Here is a 26,994-nt window from a genome sequence, read left to right on the forward strand (position 1 = left end):
TCCAGGATCACACCCTAGGCTGAAGGCAGGGGCCAAACCGTTGAGCCACCCAGGGATCCCCATTTATCTTCATTTTTTGAAATTTCTTTTTGGTGATCAGGTCAGGTGCTTTCCATTACCTTTTCTCCCAGCTTACTGATCCATTCTTCCACACCCTCTAGTTCACTGTTGATACCCTCTAGTGTGTTTTCCATTTCAGTTATTGCATTCAACTCTGATTGATTCTTTTTTTTTTTTTATGATAGTCACACACACGAGAGAGAGAGAGAGGCAGAGACACAGGCAGAGGGAGAAGCAGGCTCCATGCACCGGGAGCCCGACGTGGGACTCGATCCCGGGTCTCCAGGATCACGCCCTGGGCCAAAGGCAGGCGCCAAACCGCTGCGCCACCCAGGGATCCCTGATTGATTCTTTTTTAAAATTTTCTATCTCTTTGTTGAAGTTCACATTGAGTTATTTCACTCCTTTCCAGTCTGGTGAGTATGATCATTCTTTTATTTTTTTAAAATATTTTATTTATTTATTTGAGAGACAGAGAGAGAGAATAGGCGGGGAGGGGCAGAGAGAGAGGGAGAAGCAGGCTCCCCACTGAACAGGGAGCCTTATGTGGGGGCTTGATCTCAGGACCTTGGGATCATGACCTGATCCCGCAGATGCTTAACTGACTGAGACACCTAGGCACCCATGATCATTCTTTTAAACTCTTTTTTAGGTATATTGCTTATTCTGTTTCACTTAGTTCTTTTTCTGTGGTTTTGTCTTGTTCTTTCATTTGGAGCATACCCTCTGTCTACTCATTTTACCTGAGTTTCTGTATTTGTTTCTATGAATTAGATGGAACAGCTACTCCTCCTAAATTCAAAGGAATTGTCTAGTATATGATCATCCCCTGTGTAGGCTGCGTGTGCTTGGTGACTTTGGTTGGCTGGTTCTGTGGCTATTGTGGGCAAGGGGTCATGTATAGGACACTCCATGCTGGGGATGCCCTGGCAAGACAGCTGACCCTAAAGTGGGTATGGGCTGGGTATTGCTTGATGCTCAATGCAAGGGATGACCTGAAGGCGATTGGAGCTGAGGCAGGTGTGGGCTGGAGTGTTATGGGGTACCCTACATAGGATGCACAATGGTAGGGAAGCTGGATCTGAGACAGGGTGTGGGCCAGGGGGGTTCCTGGCCACTTCATACAACACACGTTGTATGTTTTTTTTTTTTATGGTTTTTAACATTTTCTTTAATGTCACAATTTTTTAAAATGTTTAATGCCTCCCATGACTCCTCCATTTTGAAGAGAATAAAGTCCAAATTCCTTAACCTAACATCCAAGGATACTTCTGATTCAACATCAACTTCTATTTCAATACAGCAAAGTGGCTAACAGTGCACGAAGGCAGGCCACCCCAGCTGGAATCCCAGCTCTGTGACTTACTAGCTGTGTGAGCTTGGGCAAGGAGCTTGGTTTCTCTGCGCCTCTGTGTTCTCATCTGCAAAATAAGGAAATTAACAATTCTCACCTGATGGGGCTGAGGTGCTATGTGCAGTGTCCCTCTTGTGGAAGTGACAAAGGTGCCTGGGGGCCAGTGGGGCTCAGCCAGCACTGCTCCCAGATCCACCCTTACCTGGGGCTACGTCAGCTGGCCACACTGTCAGGCTGGGCATCAGTCTACACTGCAGCACCTGAGGGCTTTGATCCACCTGGTAAAAGCAGTGGCTTCCCACGTGCCATCTCCTGCTTAGCCTGGCACCTCCTATTTCCATTCTCTTATGATCTCCAAAGTGTGGTGACCTCACTCTAAATATGCCGTCTCTTTTCATCATCCTAACTCCTCTCTGGCAACTAGGACTCATGGCCAGACCAAGCTCACTGAAAGTCCTGTGTAAGACAAACCAGGGATCACTTTAAGCGGCACCTCAGAAGCCCCCATTGTGTGCAAGCCTAGTCTGTGTCTTAGCAGTGCTTTAGAAGGCATGTACGCGTGTATAAATGTACCATAGATATTTATGTATGTTACTATAGCACTATGTGGAGGGCAACATAACAGGTGGACAGGGTCTGTCAGAGGAAATGAATCTTTCTGGTGGCTATGAAAGTAAAATCTGTATAAAGAATAAAACGTTTTTCTGCAAAAAAAAAAAAAAAAGTGCCTTGGTAGGGTGGCTGGAACTGAGATGAGCCTGGACTAGAAGTTTCTGGGATACTCCATACAAGAGACACCTTGGGTGGGGTGAGTAGAGCTGAAGCAGGCATGAGCCAGGAGGACCTAGAGCACTCTGGACTAGAGTGCCTTAGCACCCAGCTATCTGGAGCTTAAGTGATGTGGGTCATTAGTGTTCAGGGTACTCTGCACCTGCATCATCTTGTCATAACAGCTGAAGCTATAGTGAGAACTGACCAGGGTTGTCCAGTTGTGTGGCATGTCAGAGCCACTTTGGGGTGATGGCAGGGGGTGGTATGTGGGGTAGGTGCCTGGGGCTCTTTGGGGTAATGAGCCAGCTAGGGCATCTAGACCTTATTCCTGACTATGCTATCAAGGGGAAGAGGAAGTAAATCATGATGTTCATCAGTCACACTTATTATTTGGTTTAGAAAATATTCTGTTTCTTCATTTTGCCTGACTCTCTGTGTTTGTCTAGCTATATTAGGTAGTTTAGCTATGTCTCCTTTTCTTAAAAGCATGGCCTTATAAAGATGTCCTATGGAGCCAAAGAGCAATATCTTTCCTAGCCAATAGAGTCAGGTGTTCTAGGAATTTCCCCTGCGTGGGCTATGTGTGCCCTCTTGTAGCATAGCTTCAAGTGTTGTGAGCACAGTGCCATGTGAACTGGTTGGGACTATTACAGGTGCACAAGTGGGCAGGGGTGGCCATGACACAGCTGGCTGCAAAGCCCTGCCAACTGCAAAACCTGGTTGCAACTGCTTCAGGCATGCTGTTTGGCAGGGTGGCTCCAGGTCCCTTGCTGTTGCAAGTTTCAGTGTGATTTCTGTGGGCATTCTGGTAAGCAGAGGTAGTCCTGGCATTGTTGGCTATGATGCCTGCCTGCAGCTTGATGCACAGAAGTTTTTAAGTTTGGTATAGTCCCATTTGACCAGTTTTGCTTTTGTTGCCTTTACTTTTTGGTTTTGTATCCGTGATATAATTGCCAAACCCAAATGTCATGAAGATTTTCTTTTATATTTTCCTCTAAGAGTTTTGTTTAGGTCTTATATTTAGGCCTTTGATTCATTTTGGGTTGATTTTTGTGTATAGTGTAAGGTAAGAGTCCAACTTCATTATCTTGCACATGAATATACAGTTTTCCCAGCACTACTTGCTAAAAGAACTGTCCTTCGTCCTTTGAATGGTCTTGGCACCTTATCAAAAATTCTTTGACCATATATATGATGGATTATTCCCAGGATCTTTATTCTATCCACTGGCCTATATATTGATCTTTATGCCAGTACCATGCCATTTTAGATACTATAGCTTTGTAATAAGTTTTGAAATAATGAAGTATAAGACCTCCAAATTTATTTCTTTTGACCATTCAGGGTGCCTTGAGATTCCATGTGAATTATAAGATGGATTTTTCTATTCCTAAAAAATACACCATTGTGACTTTGATAGGAATTTTGCTAATTTGTAGATCAGTTTGGGTAGTATTGACACAATTATAGTATTAAGTCTTCTAATTCATGAACACAGTATGTCTTTCTAAGCTTTATCTCTTTTTTGAATAATTTTTCATATCCTTTGCCATTTCTAGGCAGTCTTAATATCTTTAGTTTTCAATGTTTATGAACTCTTTATATATTAAGGACATTTACCTTTTGTCATACTGTGACAAATATTCTTCACAGTTATTCATCTTTCTACTGTTTTGATGATGGCTTGAAGTAAGTTTTACATCAAGTTAAAATTTATAATAGTATTTTGAATATTTTTTTTCATTTAGGCTATTTTTTTTTGTTGCTGAGATATAATGAACATATAGCATTATATCAGTTTCAAGTGTACAACATAATGGTTTGATATTTGTCTATACAGTTGACCTTTGAACCACATAGGTTTGAACAGCATGGGTTCATTTATATGTGGATTTTTTTCAATATGTACAGTACTATAACTGTATTTTCTCTTCCTTATGAATTTCTCAATGACACTTTAATTAAAGAAAATAACATTTTATTTTCTCTAGCTTACATTAAGAATACAGTATGTACATATAATATATGAAGTATGTTAATGAATTATTATTACTATTTCAATAACTCTCAGGTAAATGATTCCTTAAGCTGGTATGTTCTTCACAAACACTGATTTATTGTAAGTGACTCTGATCATACTAAACATTCACTTCACTAATAGTAACTTCCTCTTACCAGGGGCTTTTTTGAGACAAAAAATAAGAAGAGAGGATCCTCCTTAGTTTTGTTCTTGTTTTTTTTTTTTTTTTTTTTTTTAAAGCTTAGCAGTGTGTTAAATTCATCCCTTCTTCATCAATCAAAGAATGCAACCTAAGCTCTCTTGACCAAACTCAGTCTTGCATATTTGGGGCATATTTTAAAAAGAGGAAGAAAACAACTAAAATATTTTGGATCCCATTCTGGTGAGCATTGTGATACCAAGCAAGCCTGGATCCTTATTTCATGTCTTGTTTATTTTTTCCAGAAGGAATCTTACTTACACATAGTCCTTTAATTTTGAAAAAGTTGGTTTTATCTGTTCAATTGTGTAGATGATGTTGACCTTGCTTCATGGCAGGTTCCAGTAATATTTCCGTATGTTCCTAGTGGCTGTCTCATGCAGGCGCACAAACAAGTCTGTCACCTCCATACTTGTCCAACCTGGGCAACCAGACTATGGAGCCAAACTAGGGATATAATATATGGTAAGTAACAGCACTGTCTATTGATGTTGGAACCATTGGGGTAGCAACGCTATTCAACCTTCAGCAGCAAAATGGGTGAAAATGTCCTCTGCTTTCTGTATTTTAGTTTTTTAAAAAAGAATAATGTAGGGAGATATTAGTGCCTCGCTGTTTTAAATGGCTTTCAGGAAGCAACTCTTCTGTGTTCTTCATAGAACTCATAAATGAATCCAGGGAGGGTGGACTATGAAAAAATCTGAGTCAAAAGCCCTGTGTATAACACTTGGTGTATATTCATGCAGGATTTTTGAGGAGAAGAACTGTCTGTTTTGGTCATGCTGCATTTCCAGTTTATAGTTCCTGATGTTGAGTGGATGCTCAATGAATATTTGTTGGCTGCCAGATGCAACTTACCACTGCATTGCCAGTTTTCTCAGTAACAGGGCAGTGAGAACCTAAGTAACATTCCAGGAGCTCCAGGGCCTGGGAATCTTTTCTCTAGGCACAGCAGATAATCGATCTAATGTCCATCTATAATGGGTGACTTAAAGCCACCCTAGGAAGAAAGGTTTCCCCATTGATGCCTGAAATTCCATGAATAGATTATTTTTTCTGTTTATGTTATTCCAACTTCTTTGAAAAATGCCTAGAGAAGGGGTACGCATATTGGGATCTTTCATGAGAATGAGTTGATTATATGAAAATTTTCTTCACAAGAGAGACCATTAACAGAAAGGGGAAGCTGTTGAGTTAGAAAGATTATACTCTCCCTGCTCCAGTATTCCCAAGCATGGGGGCTCAAGAGTTCCTCCAGACTTTTCTACTCAACCTTCAACATTGGCTTAAAACAAAGGTACTACTCACACCTCTTCTTTCAAGAATCAGGCCTTAGTCTTGTTGTCCACAAGCCTATTTCTTTGGAGCAGAGACCCTCCTCTTTGTCCCCTCCCTACCCTCTACCCTAGCAGGCTCCACACAGAGAATCTATCCCTGGCTAAACAGCCATTATTATGGCTATACATATATTTTTAAGAAAGATAAATTTGTTTCCTATTAAAAATTCCATAGTGCTTGTGTGACTTGCATTTGAAGACCAGCCAAAGGACCTGCTTATAAGACAGAGTGGAGGTTGACGTTTATTGAGCATCTTCTGCGAGCCAGGTACCTGTTTGCATCGGTGTTGGCTCCTTGGTGGATTCTAGGATGCGTAATCTTGGGCACAACAGTACCTAGCCAGATGGATACCGCCTGCGGGAGATGACTTTATTAGGCAAATGTCATCATTTCCATGTTTATTGAGAACAAAACTAAGGCTCTGAGGAAAAACAAAGGACATTCTCAGGGTTTCAGAGCTAAATTAATTTAGGATTCCAGAAGCCCAATTCTCTTCTCTAGCAAGGAAGATTACCATTCCCATGGGGGCAAAGAACAAGTCGTACGTTCCTTCTTATATTCTCACTAGACTTTACATAGGACTTCGATATGTTTCATAAGAAATGCATGTAACAGAAACCCATTCAAAATAAGCTTAACCAAAAACAACCCAGAGTACCACCTAGGATTGAGGAAGGTTGAACAACCAAGGCTACAGCTGCAAGAACGCAGTTGACTTCTGGCCAGACAGTGAATTCCATCCTCTGGAATCAGGTGTTTACCTATAATCCAATCAGCTGTGGCCCAGAGACTTGAAGTAGAAACATGGTTCCTGTGAACTAATTTTGTGGATGAATGAGACATTTCTTTTAAAACAGAGTCATGTGCTGGGCAAACAGCCCAAAGAGATTTGTTATACTTGGATGCAACTCCATAAATGTTTATTGCCTGATTGTTTTTTGTCCTGACTAAACACTTTAAGAACCTTGGATGAATCATTCTGGTTTTTCCTTTAGTCCCAAGGCAGGGATTCATATGGGTTAAAGAAAAATATGTGTCATTTCCATATGCCAGTGGTTCCGTTGTTTACAAGTCACTGGAACAAATCAAGAAAGAAGAAATAGACTGTTTATTCTCAAATGCTTGGTTTCAAGGGGGCAGAGGAAACGGGAAAACATCTATAGTGAGGGCTATTGTGTTTGGGGCTGGAAGACTATCAAGGTCAGTTACCAAATGGGTGGGCGGCAACAAGTAGGTGCTTTGTTTTGTCCCCACAGGAAGTTATTTTCTTTGTTTTGCAAGTTGGTTGAATTTCTCTGGAGTCAATATCCTGGATGCTCAGAACTCTTTTTTTCCCCCATTCAGAGTGCCCTAATTTTACATTTTACATAATTCCAGAAGTGACCAAAAGCTGATTTTCTGAAGTATGATACTTGCAAGTGGAGACTGAAGGCTGCACATACATGGGTCGTACTTCTACTGCCACCTTAAGGAAGCTGCTAGAATTTCAAGGTGGCTTGGTTAAAATGATTGTGAAATGCAAAGTTTCAGAGAGGAAAGTGAAAAGTTAAAAAAAAAATCATAATGGAGTAATCCACCTCCTAAAAAATGACCTTCTGGAAGGTTTCAGGGCATAGGCAATGTTGCTAGGTGTGTCTGAGTTATGTAGGTTAGGGTTTGGGACCTGCCTCAACCCTCCACTCTCAGTGACTATCCTTAACTCAGACGTTTACAATTTCTAAGCCACAAGTATAAGAAAACTGATGTTACTACCATTTCACTGGGTTTCATGTTGACTAAATGACATCACCTGTGTTAATCTTTAGCACTTGGTAAGCACTCAGTAAATGATTGCTATGTTATCATCTGAAATTTGCTATGTCTGAAGGCATTAGGGAAGCCTGTGGCAGAGAGAGGTACAGAAAGTGGGGGAGGAGGGCATCCAGGAGCTCACATATAACCAAATACTCAACACACAGCCTACAGTGGATCTTTGATAAACACCTAAATGAGAAGAAAGGGGAAAGCAGTGACATCACTGGAGATGACTTTAACTGTCAGAATGGGGATGGAAAACATTTTTTTTTTTTTTTACTATTCATTCTAGAATCGGGGAATCATTAAAATATAGAATGCTCATGTGGTAAGGATTCTAGAAATGTACTCCGATTTGTTTTTTCAACTAGGGTAACCAAATTGTTGAATCACTTCTCAACTTAAAATTCGAGTGAGTAGCATACTGGCATTAGAATCCAAGATTTTGACAAGTAACCTAGTGTTCTTTATATAATGCTGAAATATAACTCAAGATTGGCTAAACAGAATTGTCCTGTTTTTTTGTTTTTTTTTTTTTTAAGATTTTGGGCAGCCTGGTGGCCCAGTGGTTTAGCACCACCTTCGGCCCAGAGTGTGGTCCTGGAGACCCGAAATCAAGTCCTGCATGGGGCTCCCTGCATAGAGCCTGCTTCTCCCTCTGACTGTGTCTCTGCCTCTTTCTGTCTCTCATGAATAAATAAATGAAATCTTAAAAAAATAATAAAATAATTTTTTCATTTGATAGAAAAAGCACAAACAGGGGGAAGAGAAAGAGGAAGAAGCAGGCTCCCCACTGAACAGAGAGTCGGACCCAGGCTCAATCCCAGGATCCTGGGACCACAACCTGGACTGAAGGCAGACACTTCACTGACTGAGCCACCCAGGTGCCTCTTTCTTTCTTTCTTTCTTTCTTTCTTTCTTTCTTTCTTTCTTTCTTTCTTTCTTCCTTCCTTCCTTCCTTCCTTCCTTCCTTCCTTCCTTCCTTCCTTCCTTCTTTCTTTCTTTCTTTCTTTCTTTCTTTCTTTCTTCTTTCTTTCTTTCTTTCTTTCTTCTCTTTTTCTTTCCCTCCTTCCTTCTTTTTTTTAACAACTCAGGAAAGTTATTTAATCTATGGTTAATTTCCTCATCTGCAAAATAGCCATAGTAACAATATCCTACTTCAGAGGGTTGTAGTAAAGATCAAATATCAGATACTGCATATCAAGTATTTAGAACTGTGCTATAAATGTTAACCAGTATGATTATCAGACAACAAAGTTCACCTCTCACAATTAAATTGTTTCCTGGGCATGACAAATTAGACTTTGCCATCTCTAAAACCATTGGATTCCTAACTCTGTGTCTCCATGATAATAAAAACAGTTATTATCTCTTTATATCTCCGGGCACCTGGGACAATTACCTTTTTTTAAAAAAAAGATTTTATTTATTTGAGAAAGAGACAGAGAATGTGATAGAGAGAGAGAGAGAACAAGCAAGGGGAAGGTCAGAGGGAGAAGCAGACTCTCCTGCTGAGCAGGGAGCCCAACGTGGGGCTCAATCCCAGGATCCTGGGATCATGACCTGAGCTGAAGGCAGACGCTTAACCAACTGAGCGACCCAGGTGCCCCTATTTTGATATAATTATAGATTCATACATAGTCATAAGACATAACAGAGAGATCCCTTGTACCTATTACCCAATACTCTCCAGTGAAAACAGTCCACAGAACTGTAGTATAGTATCACAACTAAGATATTGACATTGATATCATTCATCAATTTTACTAAGATTTCCCCAGTTTTACTTATAACTCATTTATATGTGTGTTTTTAGTTCTATATAATTGTATCATGTGTGCAGGTCCATGTGTATAATATCACAGTCTAGGAACAGGATAGATCCACCATCCACAAAGACCCCTTTTACTATTCTTTTATAACCATACCCACTTTTTTCCTGCCCTCTCTCCACTCCATCCCTAAACTCTGGCAACTATTAATAGATGTTGGGCTTTTCTCATTCTGCGTAATTCATGGAGACTCATCTGGATTGTTGCTTATAACCGTGGTTTGTGCCTTTGTTATTGCTGAATAATATTTGATGGCAGATGTGCCACTGTTAAACCATTCACCCCTCAAAGGATGTCTAGGTTGTTTCTTGTATTTGGCTACTAGAAATAAAGCTGCTATGAATATTCATGTACAGGTTTTGTGTAAATGAAAGTTTTCATTTCTCTTGGCTAAATGCCAAAGACTGCAACTCCTGAGTAAGAATGGCAATTACATGTTTAGTTTTATAAAAAATTGCTGAGCTGTTTTCCAGAGTGCACTACTTTAAAGCAATGTGCCAGTGATCCAGTTTTGGGGCATCCTTACCAGCATTTAGTATTATCGCTATTTTTTATTTTAGCTTTCCTAATAGATGTGAAGTGATATCTCATTGTGGTTTTGATTTGCATGCCCCTAGTGACTAATGATGTTGGATATCTTTTCATGTGCTTTTTGGCCATCTGCCTCTCTCCTCTTTATTGAAATATCTCTTCATATATTTTGCCCTTTATATAATTGAATTATTTCCTTTTTACTGTTGAGTTTTGATAGTTTTTACATATTTGAGATATGAGGCCTTATAAGACATTTTACTTTTAGAGTAAAACATCCACATTGGATTATGAGTAGCATAGTGTACATACTAGTAAAATACATGACAATAGAGCACAAAGAATGGGAGGAGGTAAATGAAAGTATGCCATGGTCTGGTTCTTAACATTGTATATGAACTGGCAGTTTAATCCATGCCAAACCATGGTAAGTTAGACATGCATATAGAAATCATTTAAAAGATGCAGAAAGAAGAATCATTTAAAAAAATTAAAAAGATATCTAATTAAGTCAACAGAAGGATAAGATGGAATACCAAAAGATGGCAAGAAAGGAGGATTGAAGGAACAAAGTACAGCTAAAACAACTAGGAAATGAATACCAACATGATACACTTACACCCAACCTTATCGTTTATTATATTACAGTAAATGATAGTGGACTATGACCTTTAATTTAAAACAAAATTTTTAAGGACTCAACTATTCAAGTGTTTACAAGGGACACACTTAAGTATAAAATTCTAGATAGGTTGTAAGGAAAATGATAGAAAATGTTTATCATACTAGCATTAATTATTAGAAAGGTGTTGTGGCTATAGTAATATCAGATGCAGTAAACTTCAAAATAAGAAGTACTACCAGAGATTAAAAGGGACGTTTTATTATAAGTAGGTCAATTCATTAAGGAGACCTACTTATCCTAAATATGAAAGTGACTACTAACAGAGCTTCAAAGTATATGTGGCAAAAACTGACAAAACTAAAGAGAGAAATGACAAATCCACAATCATATTTTGAGATTCAACACTCCACTCTCAGTAATTGACAGTAAAGCAGACAAAGGAAGTACAAATGATTCAAAAGAGTTTTCTAAAAAAACACAACATAATAAAGAACATGATACACTGCACATATCAAATACACTTTTCACTGGAACATGGGGTATTTATCAAGAGAGATTATATGTTGAGCAATGAGACAAGCCTAAAATGTAAAGCTTTAAATCACACAGAATATTGTATGCCCACAGTGAAATTGTTAGATGTTAGGTGCCTGGGTCTATCAGTCAATTAAGCATCCAACTCTTGGATTTGGCTCTGGTCATGATCTCAGGGTCATGAGATAGAGCCCCACGTCAGGCCCCTGCTCAGCGTGGCCTGATTCTGTCTCCCTCTGCCCCTCCCCCCTGCTTATTCTCCCTCTGAAATAAATCTTAAAAAAAGTGTTAGACATCAATAATAAAAAAGAAATCTAGAAAATTCCCAAAGATTTTGAAATTAAGTAACATGCCATTAAATAACACATTGTTCAAAAAAGAAATCATAAGAGATAAAAATATGAACAATGAAAACACCACCAAAGAAAATGTGTGGATACAGCTAAAGGAGTAGTAATAAATATGAAATCCGCAGCTTTAGCTGCTTATGCTAGAACACAAGCCCATTTCCATTTAAAATGGGAGTGGAAATAAAATAGATTTCAGTATGGAATTTCATTTTTAACAATTTTGTTCAGATCGTTTCTCTTTGAGTTGGAAAATGTAAACCAATGAAAACTAAGTAGAAAGGCAACTATAGAATAGACCATGAGAGGGCACTATTCTCTAACTCCAGAGGAAGAAGCCCTTCCTGTGAAAAACTGAAGGATTAGCTCTGGAACAGACCCGAGAAAGCTTTGAGATTTTATCTCCTTATTTCGAGAATGCGACAGTTAGGGTGTAGAGTGAGCAAATGATTTCCCAACATCGTACAAATTCTAGGAATAGCGTCAGAACTAGAAACCAGTCTCCTGACTGTTACAGCACATATCTTTGTGAAATCAGAGACAGACCCAGACTTTCCTATGGGTTTATGCTAATGAGCTCTTTTCCCCTAGGATCTCCCAGTGATGGGATGTATGCCTGGAGTTGCTCAGCTGCTGTGGGGAAGGCAGAGGCAAAGAGGGAGGGAGACACCAAGACCTGGTGGTATTTGAGCGCCCAATAAGCCGTGCTTGAAACTAGTGCCACCTCCTGGATGTTCTGCAAGCCCATATAATCCTTTTTATTTAAAGCCAGTTGGTACCGGGTTTTTTTGTCACTTGCAACCAAGAATCTTGAAAATGCCAAACTCTTCTGCTTTACAGGAGAGCCAATGAAATTCAGGACATATGGTTTTATTTTAGAAAGAGAAAAAAAGGTTCTAGGTAACTCACCAGGACTGTGTTTGCCAGGTGAAACTAAGGATGCAAAAACATATGAGGACATTCTCACGTTTCCCTTTCCCCCAGAAATTTTAGTTCCTAGTTATAGATACAATTTATTTTTCCTCTGCTGACTTCTCCATTGCATTTTTGGAAAGGCAAATTATTTCAAAGATCATTAAGAATGTATGTTGGTAGAAGGGAGATGCAGGCTGTGTCATCTTTAATACAACAGTCTCCTCTGACTCTCTAGGGGTATAGAGTAGGGAGTAAAAACACTGTACAGTTGATGTACTTTGCCTGTATGTGCACTATCTCATTGCCAACCCATAGCAACTCTATAAGGTATTTTCACCTGCCTTTAACACATGAAATAGAAACAAAGATGTTATGAACTGCCTAAGGTCACCCAGCTAATATATATAAATGTAAGAATTTGAACTCAAGTCTATGCTCTTGCTTTATGCTAGACGTGCTTGTATCCCCTCTGAACCCAGTCCTGGTAAATTTCTTAGGAACTTCAGAACATATTCCATATATTCCATAATTTATTCATGGAGTTAATGCACAATATTACATTAGTTTCAAAATGTGGAGTTAATGCACAATATTACATTAGTTTCAAATGTACAACATAGTGATTTGACTACTCCTTACTGTATGCCAGCCTGGCTACAAATGTAGCTACTATCTGTTACCATACTATGTTACTACAATATAAATGATTATATTCTCTACTCTATACCATATATTCCATAATTTATTCATTCTATAACTGGAAACCCATACCTCCCACTTCCCTCATCCATTTTTCTCATCTCTACTCCTTCTCCTCTGGCAACTAGCAGTTCTTTGTATTTATGGGTCTGTTTCTGCTTCTTTATTGGCTTGCTTGTTTGTTAGATTCCACATATAAATGAAATCATATGGTATTTGTCTTTCTTTGCCTGATTTATTTCACTTAGAATACCCTCTAGGTCCATCCATGTTGTTGCAAATGGTCAGATCTCATTCTTTTTGATGGCTGAGCAATATTTCAGTGTGTATGTATGTGTCTGTTCCTGTATCAGTGGATGCATGGGTTGCTTTTACATACCTTAGCTGTTGTAAATAATGCTGCAGTAACTATAGCGGTGCATATATCTTTTCAAATTAATATTTTCATTTTCTTTGAGTAAAATACTCAGTGGAATTACTGGATCACATTTCTATTTTTAATTTTTCGAGGAAACCCATACTGTTTTTCATGGTTGCTATACCAATTTACATTCCTACTAATAGTGCACAGAGTTTCCTTTTCTGCACATTCTCACTAACACTTGTTATTTATTTTTTTAAAAGATTTTATTCATTTATTCATGAGAAGAGAGAGAGAGAGAGAGAGAGAGAGAGAGAATGGCAGAGACATAAGCAGAGGGAGAAGCAGCCTCCCTGCAAGGAGCCTGATGTGGACCTCGATCCCAGACCCTGGGATCACACCCTGAGTGAAAGGCAGATGCTCAACCGCTGAGCCACCCAAGCAATCCAACACTTGTTATTTATTGTCTTTTTGAGTCTAGTCATTTCAACAGGAGTAAGGTGATATCTCATTGCAGTTTTGATTTGCATTTCCCTCATGATGAGTGATATTGAGCCTCTTTCTTGTGTCTATTGGCCACCTGTATGTCTTCTTTAGGAAAGTGTCTATTCAGGTCCATTTTTAAAATCAGATTGGTTGTTTTTGGTGTTGAGTTGTATAAGTTAATATATTTTGGATATTAACCTCTTGTCAAATATATCACTTGCAAATATCTTCTCCCATTCAGTAGGTTGCCTTTTTGTTTTGGTAATGGTTTCCTTCATTGTGTGGAACTTTTTATTTTGGTATAGTCCCAGTGGTTTATTTTGCTTTTGTTTCCCTTGCCTGAGGAGACATATCCATAAACATGTTGTCAAAGCTGATGGTAAAGAGATTATTACTTATATTTTCTTCTAGGATTTTTATGGTTTCAGGTCTCTCACTGAGGTCCTTAATCCATTTGGAATTTATTTTTGAGTATGGTGTAAGAAAGTGGTCTAGTTTCAATCATTTGCATGCAGGTATCCAGTTTTCCCAGCACATATTTATTGAAGAAACTGTCTTTTTCCCCAATTGTATATTCTTGCCTCCTTTGTAATAGATTAATTAACTATGTAAGAGGAGGTTTATTTCTGGACTTTCTGTTATGTTTCATTGACCTGTATATCTGTTTTTGTACCATACCGTTTTGATTACTATAGCTTTCTAGTTTATCTTGAAATCTGTGATTGTGATACCTAGAGCTTGTTCTTTCTTAAGATCGCTTTGGTTATTTGGTATCTTTTGTAGTTGCACACAAATTTTAGTATTATTTGTTCTATTTCTGTGAAAAATGCTATTGGTATTTTGATAGGGATTGTATTGAATCTGTAGATTTATTTGGGTGGTATGGACATTTAATGATATTAATTCTTCCAAGCCATAAGTGTGCTATGTTTTCGCATTTGTTTGTGTTATCTTCAATTTCTTGCGTCAGTGTTTTGTAGTTTTCAAAGTGAGTACAGGTATTTCACCTCTTTGGTTAAGTTTATTCCTAGGTGTTTTATTATTTTTGATGTAATTATAAATGAAACTTTTGATGATTTCCCTTTCTGCTACTTTATTATTACTCTGTAGAAATACAACCTATTCCTGGGTATTAATTTTTTTATCCTGCAACTTTATTGAATTCATTTATTACTTTGAGTAGTTTTTGGATGTAATCTTTAGTCTTTTTTATGTGTAATATATATCATCTACAAATAGTGACAGTATTACTTCTTCCTTACCAATTTTTATGGTTTCTATTTCCTTTTCTTGTCTAATTGCTGTGGCTAGGACTTCCAGTATTATGTTGAATAAAAGTGGTTGTTCTCAATGATGGAAAAACTGAGAGCTTTTCCACTAAGATCCTGATCCTAGATCCATCATTGAGTATGATATTAGCTGTGGGTTTTTCATATATGGTGTTTTTGATGTTGAGGTATGTTCCCTCTAAGCTTGTTTGTTAAGGGTTTTCATCGTGAACCATTGTTGAATTTTATCAAATGCTTTTTCAGCATCTATTGAGATAATCACATGGTTTTTAATCTTTGTTTTGTTAATGTGGTATATCACTTTGATTTGCAAATATTGAACCATTCTTGCATTCCTGAAATAAACCCCACTTGATTGTGGTAAATGATCCTTTTAAAGTATTGTTATATGCAGTTTGCTGATATTTTGTTGAGGGTTTTTACATCTATGTTCATCAGAGATATTGGCCTATAGGCTATGTGTTTGTTCGTTTGTTTTGTAGTGTCTTTGGTCTTTATATCAGGGTAATGCTGGCCTACAGAATGTATTTAAAAACTTTCCTTCCTCTTCTATTTTGGAACACTTTGGGATGAATAGGTGTTAATTCTTTTTTAAATGTTTGATAGAATTCACCTGTAAAGCCATCTGGTCCTGGACTTTTGTTGTTGGGAGTTTTTTGATTACCATCCCAATTTTAGTAGTAATAATTGGTTTGTTTGAATTTTCTATTTCTTTCTCACTTTTGGAAGATGGTATGTTTCTAGGAATTTATCCATTTCTTCTTGGTAGTCCTACTTGGTGGCATATAATTTTTCATAGTATTCTTTCCTCTTTTTTTTTTTTCCTGATGAGTTAGCTAAAGATTTAATAATTTTATTTACCTTTTCAAAGAAGTAGCCCTTGGTCTTGGGAATTTTTTCTATTTCTTTTTAAAGTCTATCATTTATTTCCACTGTGTTCTTTATTATTTCCTTCTACTAACGTTAGGCTTTGTTCTTGTTCTAGGCCCTTTATGTGTAAGGTTAGATTGTTTATTTGAGATTTTTGTTTCTCAAGGTGTACCTATCTCTAAATTTTCCTCTTAGAACTGTTTTTGCTGGATCCTAAAGATTTTTGGACTGATAGGTGTTCATTTTCCTTTGTCTTCACAAATTTTTAATTTCCTCTTTGATTTCTTGGTTGATTTTTTGTTTAATAGCATGTTGTTTAGCCTCCACATCTTTGTGGGGTTTTTTTTTCCAGTTTTTTTTCTTGTAATTGATTCTGTTTTGTATCATTGTGCCATGAAAAGATGTTTGATATGATTTTAATCTTGTTAAATATATTAAGACTTGTTTTGTGGTCTAACATGTGATCTTTCCTGGAGAATATTCCACGTACATTTGAAAAGAATGTATATTATTATTTTTGGATGGAATGTTCTGTATATATCTGTTAAGTCCCTCTGGTCTAATGTGTTGTTCAAAAACACTTCATTTTCTGGCTGATCTATTCACTGATGTAAGTGGGACATGTTTAAAGTCCTCTATTGTTATTGTATTACTGTCAATTTCTCCCTTTACATCTGCTATTATTTGGTTTCTGTATTTAGGTACTCCCATATTGGGTGCATAGTTATTTATAATCGTTTTATCCTCTTCTCTGAGAGAGATTTCTATATCATTATGTAATGCCCTTCTTTTTATTGTTACAATTATTGTTTTAAAGTCTTTTGTCAGGCACGTGGGTGGTTCAGTGGTTGTCTGCCTTGGCTCAGATTGTGATCCTGGGGTCGTAGGATTGAGTCCCACACCAGGCTCCCCAGAGGGAGCCTGCTTCTCCCTCTGCCTGTGTCTTTGCCTCTCTCTCTGTGTCTCTCATGAATAAATACATAAAATCTTAAAAAGTCTATGTCTATTTTGTCTATGTATTGCTAACTGGCTTCTTTCTTTTCTCTTCCATTTACATGGAATATTTTTCATCCCTTCACTTTCACATGCATTTGTCTTAGGTCTGAAGTGAGTCTCTTATAGATAGCATATAAATGGGTCTTTTTTTTTTTTTTTTTTTTGACACACAGTCATCCGGTGTCTTTTGATTGCAGCATTTAGGGCATTTACATTTAAAGTGGTAGGCATGTACTTACTGCCATTTTGCTCATTGTTTCTGGTTATTTTTGCAGTTTTCTGTTCCTTTGCTCTTTCCTTGTGATTGATGAGTGTTAGTGTTACGCTTTTATTCTTAAAATAATTTTTTGTCTATCCATTTAGGTTTTTGGTTTGTAGTTATAATGTTTATATAAAACATCGTAAGAATATAGCAGTCTATGTTGATTATTACTTAAATTCAAACATATTTAAAAATCACTAAATTTTTACTCCCCCTCTTCCATGTTTATGTTGTCATATTTTACATCTTCTTAAAATCCCCTTAATTTTTAGATATAACTGACTTCACTACTTTGTCTTTTAACCTTCATACTAGCTTTATAAGTGATTAGTCTACTACCTTTACTGTATGTTTGCTTTTAGTTATGAAATTTTTTCCTTTCATAATTTTCTTCTAATCATGACTTTTTTTCCACTTAAAGAAATCCCTTTAATATTTCTTGTAAGGCTTGTTTCATAGTTATGAACCTTTTTAAACTTTTTTTTTTGGTCTGGGAAACTCTTTATCCTCTCCTTCAATTCTGAATAACCTTGTCAGGTGGAGTATTCATGGTTGTAGATTTTTTTCCTTCAGCACCTTAAATATATTGTACCACTTTCTTCTGGATTGCAAAGTTTCTGCTGAAAACTCTGCTTATAGCCCTAAAGCATTTCCTTATATATATAACCAATAGCTTTTCTCTTGTTGCTCTTTTTTCTCTTTATCTTTAATCTCTGACATTTTGATTATTATGTGTTGTGGTGTGGACCTGTTTGGGTTCATCTTGTTTGGAACTCTCTGTGCTTAACCTGGATTTTTATTTTCTTCCCCAGATTAAGGAATTCCCTAGCTATTATTTTCTGCCCCTTTCCTCCTCTCCTCGTTCTTGCACCCCTAAAATGCGAATGTTAATGTTTGATGTTCAAGAGATCTTTAACCTGTCTTCATTAAAAAAAATTTTTTTTGAAGATTTTATTTACTCATGAGGAAGAGAGAGAGACAGAGACATAGGCAGAGGGGAAGTAGGCTCCCTGCAGGGAGCCTGATGCAAGACTCAATCCTAGACCCCAGGATCATGCCCTGAGCCAAAGGCAGACACTACACCACTGAGCCACCCAGGTTCCCCCCGCCCCAATTTTTTTTTGGTGTTCAGCATGGGTGCTTTTTAAATTCTTTGTTTGCTGACCCATTCTGCATGTTCTATGTTGATTCCTGTAGTATATTATTCAGTTACTTGTATTTTCTTCAGTGCTGAATCTTTTAAAAATTATTTTCTATCTCTTGTTAAGTTCATCTACTCTTCTCTCCAGTCCAGTGAGCATCTATTTTTATGATGATTACTTTGAACTCCTTACCAAGTGGGTTGGTTTCCTCTGTTTCATTTAGTTCTGAGATTTTTGTCTTGTTCTTTCATTTGCAGTATATTCTTAGGTCTCATTTTACTTGACTTTTTGTGTTTCTGTGAATTAGGTGGAACAGCAACTTTTAAACTTGAAGGAACGGTCTTGTGCATGGTTGTCTCCTGTGTAGATTGTGTGTGCTTGGTGACTGGCTGGCTGGAGGTGTGGATCGCAGGAATGGTGGCTGGCATGAGCAGGGGGTCTAAGGACATTCTATGTTGGGCCTGCCCTGGTGGTATGCCCAAAGCTGAAGTGGGCACAGGCTGGGCGGTTTCAGGGCTCTCTGTACAGTGTCTCCAACAGGATAGCTGAAGTGGGTGCAAGCTGGGTGTCTCCAGGTGTTCCTCTCATTTTCATGGGTTGCTGAAGCTCAGGCAGGGCACAGGTTGGAAAGATACCAGAGCACTCCATATGGGGTATCCTGGCAGGGCAGCTGGAGGCAAAATGAATGCAGGTTAGGTGCCCTGGTAAGTTATGGGGAGCTGAAATGGTGCAGACTATTTTAGCATGCTTTGTGCCTCTGTCACCTTGGTGAGATGGCTAGAGCTGTGTGCTACTCTGGAGCCACTTTGGTGGAATGGCTGGATCTGGCATGGGCTGGGGCTCTGAGGTGGTAGGATCGACCCCTGGGCCTGTTCCCATCCATGCTATTGAGGTGGAAGGCAAATGTAAACTGCGATGCTCACCAATCCCTGCAATCCAGATAGCTCACCCAGCTTTTCTAATTTCCAGCTAGTTTCAACCTTTACTTATGCTCTTTAGACTATTCATGTTTTTATGGTATTTCTCCCAGCCAAGGTTGCCTACCCAGGTCTCCACATTTATGCGAAAGATTTATGCGATCTGAAGAGAAACCAGAGTGTACCCAGGTCTCCACATTTTAAATCAGTCCTCATCAGCTCCTCTTCTAACTCATGCTTTTTTAAATCTCTGCCTGTAAGTTCAGAAGTGTTTACAAGTAATGCTAAACATTTACCAAAAGCATAATGGAAGAGAGAGCAGTTGGTAGAACTCAGATGGCTTATACAAAAGGGAAGGAAGCCTTAACTTAAATGAAAAGCTTATTAGCGACACCTACAAAAACCTTGCCATTAAGCAGCCTATTTATAGCTCTGAAAGAGCCCCTTATCTAAGCCCACATCATATCCTGGATTTCCACACATTTCATGGTTCATGTTTGTGTAAGTGGTGGTTTAGAAAGAAGTGGCCAAGGCAGGCTTTCTCCATCTTGAGCAGAAAGACTTATGAACAGCCTCAGGAATGAGCCAGATGGCAGAGGCATTCTAGGACAAGAAGCTGACTTCTTACTCATCCATGAGACCTGATGGGTAGGAAACTAGCCTTTGGATCAAGTAACAGCCAGTTGTATTCTAAGTGAGAATGTGAGTCTGGGCTCAGCTGCAACTGCTTCCACCAGGGATAATGCCCTTTGCTCTTCTCTATGCTTATAGTTCCGTTCCTAAAATCCTGGATTCTCAGTTGTGCTCAGGTGGTAAAGCTCAGGAAAGGTGGTGCTTCCTTTCCGAGTTCTGTTTTTCAGGATGAGAAGAATATAGCTAAAAGATCTTAGAACTAAAGAGAAGTGTCAGTTAAGACTTGTCTGTAATTGAAGGACAGAGTGTGATCTGAGTCCATGTTACTCAATGTAGCCCAGAGCAGTAGACTCAGCAGCTCCTGGGAGCTTTCTAGAAGTGGAGAACATAGGCACTACTCCAGGCACACTGAACCAGTAAGAATGTGTACATCTTAGGATGCCAACACATCTAGATGCAGGTTAGTTTGACAAGAACTGTCCTAGAATCATTCAGATAAAGTCAGAGCTCTGAGAAAAGTGGACTGTCCAATGAAGAAGACGGTTGTTACAAGAGGCTGGATCAACATCTCTTTCCTCCTGCCAAAGACATGGGTTGGCAATAGCTCTTGGCTGGGCTTGCTGATTCACAATCCTACATCTCATCTCTAGTTAGAGTACACACAGCACCCAAGTTACCCAGTATCCCCCTTGTAACCACTGACTCATACAGCAGCAGTCTAGAGTAAAAGAAAAATCCACTTCCAGTGGTCCTTTTATTCATCCAGCACGTACCTCCCCTCCGCAAGGGGGTTGACAGCTTCTAAGGGAGAGGAGGCACCTGTTTTGAGACCAGGCTTCTAAAAACATCTGAGGATTGCAATGAAGAAATAAGGACACGGAGGATCTGGGCTAATTACAACAATCCCCACTCACCCTCCATTTAGCTGTGGAACTCATACATTCAAGAGCTGTCAGAATGCTAATTCCATTCTTTTATTTCCTCATACCACAAACATTTTTAGTTCATCTGCTTTTTTACAACCTCATTTACACAAGCAAACTGCAAATGAAAAACAGGCATCCTTTAATTCTCCAAATACATGTATGAAACATCGCACAAAGCCTAGTATTAACAGGCTCAGCTGAAGCAGCTTTAGCGCAGTTTGTTAAAATTAGCATTATGGTTTAAATATTTATGCCTGTGAAGGGTTGGATGATCTACTATACACAGTTATTTCGGCAGCAGGTAGGACCTAACTGAGGAAAAAACCAATAGAAAGCACTAACGACGATTGTGTAAACTTAAATTATTTACAAACATGTAGGGTCCGGATTCACAAAACTTAGTGCACATCATGATTCACTGATGATTTTCATAGAGAAAAGCAAGCATTATGTGGAATAGTTCCCAGGTAAAACCTAGAATGGTTTTTGGGAGAATGTCAATATGCTTACTGGAAACGAGAGATAAAGTAACAAAACAAGAACTCTAGCAACTGCATTTGATTTGAAGATTTAAGTATATAAAGAGCAATCAAGGGTCACAAGAGAAGGGCTGGTGCCATTTCTGACATTACTCTTGGTATGCACAGGAAGAGAAACCATTCTGCCCCTTTTTAAAATTAAGAAAAAAAAATTCCCCCCTAATCACCAAAGGGGAACTCAGAGTTAATAGTCTTCTTTCCTCCTCCTACAAATTTCTCTTTAAACTTAATGCCTAAATAAGCAAACTTAAAAGAAGAAAAGTACCTCTTATAACAGCCTTCAGTTCAACGGATTTTATTTAGCGGTGAAAGCTTGAGGCAGGATGACCAAGCTGTTAGCTATTCCAATTACAAAAGAAACATCATAGACAAGGTGCCAGAAACCCAAGGTCGCTGTGAAGCATTTCAATGGATTCAAGAATGACTTTAAGTATACAACAGTGGAGAGGACTCAAAGTAATAAGACTGTTTTTAAAGGGAAGTGATAGATTTCAGTGAATCAGGTCCCAGGTAAAGTCTTTCAAAAAACCAAAAATTTACAGGAAACATCTTAAACTCTGGAATGCAGGTATAGTACAGTTACCAGTACATTACATTTACAAAACTGCTTAGACAGTAGGTATATTCCAGAGTAAGAATCGAAAAATGTACAAGCCAGTTCACAATGACTTTAGATACAATGTTATTAAAATACATTGTTAATCATAAAAATATTTTACTATGTACATGTACACTGTATAAACTCTAGGTTTAACTACTGAAGGAAAGCCTCTAAATCCGTCTCTGGCCACTGGTCCAACAAACAGTGCCATTCTAGAATTTGGTCTTCATACCACACACAGGGGCTGAGGAGTACTGCATTCAGTTCTTCAATAAACTAGTAATGAGTTTTTCCTTCTGCAGAATGTCTAGTTGGAAGAGTCAGTTTTACTTCCACTATATTTTACTTTCCTAAATGCTGGTCCAAGTAACTCTGGACATTCACATAATTCATTTGCAATTTGGTTACACTTTAAAATAAGGCTGTAGTTCATTTCATCAGTTATCACACTGTCTTGCTTGTAGTCAGGATGGTTTGCAATAAACTCTCTCATCCACCTGGCAACTGTCATTAGTTCACCTTGGGGGAAAAAAATTAAGACAACATAAGTTAACAGAAGAGTCTTTTTTAAGCAAGTTGACAATTTAGTGACCAGCATAAACACAATCCTGAAGAGAAATGAGTAGGACCTTGGTGTGCCCACATGGCAGAGGCTGGGGAAAATGTTTTCCAGGGCGTTTGAAGAATTCCTCTTGGGAAAGAATTTTAGGTTGCAGGTAGGCAACGAGAACACACATCTAAGGTTAGATGTTACTCACACAGGGACACTGCCAGCAATTCAGAAACGAGGAGCCGCTAAGATGTCACGGACGTGAGGACGATAGCTAATACTGCCATGTGACATAGAAGTTGGTAAGTGGATCTTAGGAGTTCTCATCACAAGGAGAAACTTTCTTTTTATTCTATGTAAGAAAATCTTAACTGAGCCTACAGTGGTAATCATTTCACAATATATAAAAATCAAACCATGATGCTGTAAGGCCTTACACTTATACTGTGATGCATGTCAATTATCCATCAACAAAACTGGAAAGAAATCCAAAAACAGGAGCTGGCAGGTATACTGGAGCATGTGTCCTCCCATTTGACCAAAAAGCTGCAGACCTAGGGCTAACACATGGTTCTGGAAACTTCAGACTCTATAGTTCCTAACAGTATCTGATAGGGCTAGCTCTCCATTTCTCTTTAGAATATCCATGATATCCATGTTATTTTCATTTGGTCATTCTTCCAGGTGAATGTTAAAATAACTTCCAAAGTAAAAATAAATAATAAAAAATTAAAAAAATAAAAGACCCCGTTTAGCTATTCATTAGAACTACATAAAATTTAAGAGAGAAAACTTCTGGATAATATCCATGCTAAGATGTTTCCTCTAATCAAGTAGATCAGGGTTCTGATAGGTTGTTCTCCTCTGTCCAGTTTGCTCTTTTTTTGGGCAGCAGGGAGAGCAAAATTCATTTCTTCATTTGCATGAGGAAGAAATTTCCGATTTTTGTGGGGTTTTTTTTTGTTTGTTTTAAGATTTTATTTACCAAAGAGGTGGTGAAAATAAGCACAGGTAGAATGAATGAATGGAGAGACTGGCAGACATGCCCTTTGCGGGGTAGAGCCACCATGACTCCAGAAAGTTTATGGAAGCCTCAAGGGAAACATAGAGGACATTAATGTTATGCTGACAGCTCCCTTGTCCCAGGCCCTTGTTAGGCATGATCAACATGATCTCAAAGTGGACAAAAAAGATGGGGGTTCTGGGGTGCTCACTGTATGGAAGCAGGCTGAAGAACCAGATGTCCTAGCTCTCACTCCTGTAACCTAGACTTACTTAGCCCTAAAGAGGGAGCCCATGATGATGTATAACAAATAGCTGCCCATAAAGGACTAGTAGGCAATTGCATACTCTAGTCATTGTCTAAGATGCAGCACTGCCTTATGAACCAATAAGAGAAAAAACAGTCATCGATTATGAGGTGTAACCCATTGCAGAGACGTCAAATGTGAAAGAATGCACAGATAAAATAATGTAGTCTTTTCAAGTATACCATAAGAAACTGAATATTTTAAGATTGTGAGGTTCTACCCACATCAAAATTTAAAAGCAAAGTAAAGCAAAAGATGCCATACCAGATGCTCTCTTCTTAATTAGCTTTAGGTAGTTCAGAATACTACATCTGGTGTCCACATCCACTTCCATGTTTTCAAGGTAAGAGTTCAGAATTGGGATCAGCCCAGGAAACACACCTTCCTACAAGAAGCAGGACACATCGTTAGCACTCTGGCCATGGGTGTAGGTGGTGAGGTGTGCCGAGCAGGGCCCTTACCTTCCCGTTGATGATGGTGTCTATGCTCATCAGGGTATACTCCTCTACAGCCACTTCTGTGCTGTTCTGGGCCTTGCCGTAGCCATCTACTACAGTGTTGCCACCTGCCAGAGGAGAGGACAGAGGCACCTGAGCAGCCTGTTGTAACCTGAAGTAAGTGATCCTAGAAATCCAAGAGAATGTAATACCTTTGCAAATATCTTTCCTGAAATAAAACATTCCCCGCAAGACAGCATCTCGTTTCTGTGCAACTTTCATATTTTCATCAACCTAAGGGAAAAAGATAATCATGGCTACATCAGAACATTCTCGATCCAACATAGAAGTTGTGGTGCCCTCCTCACTTTTACAATTAAGACTCACCCTGTAAGAATCCTGCTTTCCCCTTCAACAATTTCTGGTTGAGGAACAGACTTTTTACTTTTTTAAAAAAATTTTTATTTATTTATGATAGTCACAAAGAGAGAGAGAGAGAGAGAGAGAGAGAGAGAGAGGCAGAGACACAGGCAGAGGGAGAAGCAGGCTCCATGCACCGGAAGCCCGACGTGGGATTCGATCCCGGGTCTCCAGGATCGCGCCCTGGGCCAAAGGCAGGCGCTAAACCGCTGTGCCACCCAGGGATCCCAGACTTTTCACTTTTATGTGAGCTTGTGTCATTCAACCAGATTGGCATGTGCTTTTTAACAAACTTAGAATTCCTCCGTTCTTATCTTAAAACCCACACACACACACCAAAAACATTCACATAGGCTGCCTGCACTCCAAAGCACCTTTGTGACTAAGTCTGGTAAGAAGGAGGGCAAGGGCTTGGTTCTCTCTTCACACAGCACAGTGACTCATCCAAGATGCCAGGGTAACCAAATGTAGACAACCCAGAGAGAACTTCTGGTTCGGTGCTGTGCCCTCCCTACTACTGGGGTTTTCCTGCCTCATTGTGGTGAGATGAAAAGAGGTGATAGGTTGTCAGATATGGAATAAGGAAGGTTAGCCCTCTAAGAACAGAGGGTCCATCTGGTAGTTCTGGCCATACCAACTTTACAGGAGTCCAAAAAACTTAAAAAACAAAAAATATATATATATACACCTATGAGCACCTGGATGGCTCAGGTGGTTAAGTATCTGACTTTTGATCTCAGGTCAGCTCTTGACCTCAGGGCCATGAGTTCAAGCCCCACGTTGGGCTCCATGGTGGGCAAGGAGCCTACTCAAAAAAAATATATATATATATATATGGACCCTCTGTTCTTAGAGGGCTAACCTTCCTTATATATGTGTGTGTGTGTATATATATGCAGATATATATATACACACACAGTCAGCAGTAAGACAGCTGGATCATGTGGTATGCCCAGGCCACACATCAGATCAGTTAAACCAGAGCCTGTTTTATGGGTCCCAGCTATCAGTATCTTTATTTCATTCAAAGCTTTGTTGATACACAATGTTATTTCAGTTTCTGGTGTACAAAATAGCACTTTCTCATTTTGCCCATTTCCTCACCACCTCCCCTCTGGCACCCATCAGTTTGTTCTTTGTATTTATGGGTCTGATTCTGTTTTTGGTTCATTTTGCTTATTTTAGATTCCACATAGAAGTGAAATCATAAGGAATTTGTCTTTCTCTGACTTCGAATAATATTCTCTGGGTCCATCCATGCTGTTGCAAATGGCAAGATCTCATTCTTCTTTATGGCTGAGTACTAGTCTATTGTATATGTATACCACAACTTTTTTCTCCATCTATTTATTGATAGACACTTGGATTGCTTCCACATCTTGGCTACTGTAAATGTTGCAATAAACATAGCAGGGGTGTATGTATTTTTGAATTCATGTTTTCATTTTCTTTGGGTAATAGCCAGTAGTGGAATTACTGAATCACATGGTAATTCTAATTTTTTGAGGAATCTCCATACGGTTTTTCACAGTGGCTGCACTAACTTACATTCCTACCAACAGTGTACAAGGATTCCTTTTTCTCCTCATTCTCACCAATATTATTTCTTGTGTTACTGATTCTAGCCATTTTGACAGGTCTAAGGTGGTATCTTATAGTGGTTCTGATTTGCATTTCCCTGATGGTGAGGGATGCTTACATCTTGGCCATCTGCAGGTCTTCTTTGGAAAAATGTCTATTTGGGTCCTCTGTACATTTTTTTTTATTTTATTTTTATTTATTTATTTATTTATTTTATTTATTTATGATAGTTACAGAGAGAGAGATGCAGAGACATAGGCAGAGGGAGAAGCAGGCTCCATGCACCGGGAGGCTGATGTGGGATTCGATCCCGGGTCTCCAGGATCGTGCCCCGGGCCAAAGGCAGGCGCCAAACCGCTGCGCCACCCAGGGATCCCTCTGTACATTTTTTAATAAGGTTGTTTTTTGTGTTCGTGTTGAAGCTTTTTAAATATATTTTGAATATTAACCCTTATCAGATATAATTACAGATGTTTTCTCCTGTTCAGTATGTTGTCTTTTTTGCTGATGTTTCCTTTCTGTGCAAAAGCTTTTTATTTGATGTGGTTTCAGTAGTTGATTTTTGTTCACTTCCACTGCCAGAGATGTACCTGGAAAAATATTGCTAAGGTACACAAAGATTACTACTTATGTTTTCCTTTATGAATTTATGGTT

The 26,994-nt window shown here is 38.7% G+C and overlaps 1 protein-coding gene and 1 long non-coding RNA gene across 2 annotated transcripts in view; one reads left to right on the top strand and one right to left on the bottom strand.

Moving 5' to 3' along the window:
• Positions 1-288: 288 nt before the first annotated feature.
• Positions 289-24,155, top strand: LOC129512447 (uncharacterized). The gene is made up of 4 exons (XR_008665036.1): positions 289-476; positions 4,772-4,869; positions 8,282-8,420; positions 22,804-24,155. It is a non-coding gene; the product is annotated as an uncharacterized LOC129512447 (long non-coding RNA).
• GCLC (glutamate-cysteine ligase catalytic subunit) overlaps positions 20,928-26,994 on the bottom strand; it is a 49,158-nt gene continuing 43,091 nt past the window's right edge. Inside the window, exons 13-16 of the mRNA XM_055329648.1 lie at positions 24,551-24,632; positions 24,363-24,466; positions 24,166-24,286; positions 20,928-22,560 (exon numbers count right to left, since the gene is read on the bottom strand). Of these exons, the coding sequence (XP_055185623.1) occupies positions 22,349-22,560; positions 24,166-24,286; positions 24,363-24,466; positions 24,551-24,632 (519 nt within the window). The 3' untranslated portion in view covers positions 20,928-22,348. The remainder of the gene's footprint in view (positions 22,561-24,165; positions 24,287-24,362; positions 24,467-24,550; positions 24,633-26,994) is intronic.

Source organism: Nyctereutes procyonoides, unplaced genomic scaffold (genome assembly GCF_905146905.1).
Source record: "Nyctereutes procyonoides isolate TBG_1078 unplaced genomic scaffold, NYPRO_anot_genome, whole genome shotgun sequence".
NCBI classification, from domain to species: domain Eukaryota; kingdom Metazoa; phylum Chordata; class Mammalia; order Carnivora; family Canidae; genus Nyctereutes; species Nyctereutes procyonoides.